General features: G+C 44.4%; 1 protein-coding gene across 1 annotated transcript; it reads left to right on the top strand.

Moving 5' to 3' along the window:
* The first annotated feature begins 271 nt into the window (after nucleotides 1-271).
* On the top strand, nucleotides 272-1,593 carry LOC118645770 (golgin subfamily A member 6-like protein 7). Its single transcript, XM_036287476.1, has 2 exons — nucleotides 272-1,126; nucleotides 1,252-1,593. Exons 1-2 carry the CDS (start codon nucleotides 272-274, stop codon nucleotides 1,591-1,593), a joined length of 1,197 nt encoding a protein of 398 aa, XP_036143369.1.
* Nucleotides 1,594-2,374: the final 781 nt, after the last annotated feature.

The following is a 2,374-nucleotide window of genomic DNA, read 5'->3' as shown; positions in this document are numbered from 1 at the left end:
AGAGGTGTTAGAAAGCGTAGGAGAGGGTAGGATAGTCGGGTGGGAGCGAAAGAGAGCGATAGAGAGAGTGTGGGTGGATAGGTGAATGGAGAAAGAGAGGATAAGAGTGAGTTAACGTATTAATTAGGTGTCTCGGGGAATAACAGGGTTAAAGCAGGGAGCAAGTAGAGAGAAGACGTGCGTACGTGAGAGTGGGGGAGCAGGAGCGCCGCATAGTGACAGAGTAGGGAGGTAATATAGAGTTAAGGCGGGTTCAGTAGACGCGACAAAAATGGCGGATAGAGGCAGAAGCGACAGTTGCACTTCGGTTGATAGCATGAGAGGTAGCAAGAGAGTAGCTAGATCGCCGGCGGGAGAGGACGGAGAGGAATGGGATAGGAAATTAAGAGATTGGAAAGAGGAGATTGTTAGTAGCTTAAAGATGGTTAAATTAGAGATGAAGGAAGAACTGAAGGAGATTATGGAGGAGCAGGGTAGAAAGTTGAGAGAAGAGATAAATGCGTTGAAAAAAGAAATTAATGATTTCAAGGAAAGAGAATATAGATGGGAAAGAGAAAGAAAAGAGTTAGTGGTGGAGCAGGAAGAGTTAAAGAGAAAGATAGAGAAAATAGAAGTAGGAGGAGATAACGCAGTGGGAAAAAAGGTGAAAGAGATAGAGAGGAGGTTAGAGATGAAGGAAAGGGAGGACAGAAGGAAGAATCTATTAATTAAAGGTGTAGAGGTCAAGGAAGGGAGTAGGAAAGAGGCGGTGGAGAAGGTGTTCAGGGAGATAGGAGCAGAGGTGACTGTGAAGGGAGTTAGGAGAATAGGAGAGGGGAACAAAAAAGGGAGAGAGATGATATGGGTGAAGTTAGAGAGTGAAGAACAGAGGAAAGAAGTGTGGAGTAGGAAGAAGACGCTAAAAGGTAGGGAAGAAAGAATTTTGGAAGATTGGACTTGGAAGGAGAGGAGGATGAGATGGAGGTTAGAAAAAATAGCAAGAGTAGAAGAGGAAAAGGGAAATAGGGTATGGTTAGGATATGGAAGGATCAGGATAGGAGATTATTGGTGGAAGTGGGATGAAGAAGAGGAAGTCTTGAGGAATGAGAAAGGAGAGTTGAGGATAGAGGAAGGGGGGGAAGGGAATGTAGGAAGATTGTGAAGGGTAAGTCAAGAGAGGAGGAGTCGAGGGAAGCGAAGGTCGTGAAAATAGCTTTTTGGAATGTGGCAGGGCTGGGGAATAAAGATAAGGATTTTTGGGATAATTTAAAGGAATGGGATGTAATGTTTTTATCAGAGACATGGGCGGACACAAGGGGTTGGGAAAAGATAAGAGACAGGGTACCAAAGGGTTATGAGTGGGGAGTACAGAAGGCTAGTAGAAAAAATAGAAAAGGTAGAGCAATGGGGGGAATGGTGGTAGGAATAAGAAAAGAGTTAAGTGATAGAGAAAGTAAAATAGTTGAAATAGGAGAAGGGTTAGTGTCGGCGGGAATTAAGATTGAAAAGGAAAGTTGGAGGATTGTAGGGGTGTATATAAAGGAGGAAGGTAGGGAAGGAGCTATGCAGTTACTGAGACAGATGATGGAATCAAAGGATGGAGAGCGAAGGTGATTATTGGGGGCGATTTCAACGCGAGAACCGGTAGAGAAGGAGGAGGTTGGGGGGAGGATTCGGATGGTGAAGAGGGGGAAGAGCAGACTAGGAGAATGTCCAAAGATAGTAAGGTAGATAAAGAAGAAAGAAAGCTAATAGAACTGATAGGTGAATGTGGATGGGAAATGTTAAATGGAAGGATGGTAGGAGATGAGGAAGGAGAGTATACGTATGTAGGAGCTAGGGGAAGCACTGTGATAGACTATATATTAGTAGATAGAGAGGCGAAAGATAGAATAAAAAAGATGAGGGTAATAGATAAGGTAGAGTCGGATCATTTTCCAGTAGTGGCAGAGGTGAGGAGTGAGGGGAGAGAGGTAATTGTAAGGAGGAGAGGCAGGGAGATAAGGGGAGTCTGGGATGAAGAGGGAAGGGAATTGTTCAGGAGAGTTTTGGAGGGGGAGATAGAGGAAAAATATGAACAGGAGGTAAATGAGGAGTGGGATAGGATGCGGAGTAAAATTAAGGATGCAATGGGGAAGACGGAGAGAGAGAGAAGGAAAGGCAAGAAGGTAGAAAGAGGCTGGTGGGACTAAGAATGTGAGGGCGTGAAGCGGCAGGTGAGGAGGGAATTAAGGAGGTGGAGAAAAGGACTAGAGGATAGGAGTAAATATATAGGGCTAAAAAGAGAATACAAAGTTCTTTGTGAGAGGAAGAAAGAGGAGGAGAATAGGAAGTGGGAGAAAAAAGCAGAAGAGGCCAGGAATGAGAATGAAGTGTGGGAGATAGTAAATAAGGA

This window comes from Monomorium pharaonis, chromosome 5 (assembly GCF_013373865.1).
Source record: "Monomorium pharaonis isolate MP-MQ-018 chromosome 5, ASM1337386v2, whole genome shotgun sequence".
Classification (NCBI taxonomy): Eukaryota; Metazoa; Arthropoda; class Insecta; order Hymenoptera; family Formicidae; genus Monomorium; species Monomorium pharaonis.
Note: the sequence above shows the minus strand (reverse complement) of the source record. Positions and strands in the feature narration are given on the sequence as shown.

Bases quoted from the DNA above. Each gene is read 5' to 3' on its own strand.
- LOC118645770 (XM_036287476.1), top strand. From the start codon at position 272: ATGGCGGATAGAGGCAGAAGCGACAGTTGCACTTCGGTTGATAGCATG. The intron at 1,127-1,251 runs GTAGGAAGATTG...GATAATTTAAAG, and splicing joins AGGAAGGGGGGGAAGGGAAT to GAATGGGATGTAATGTTTTT.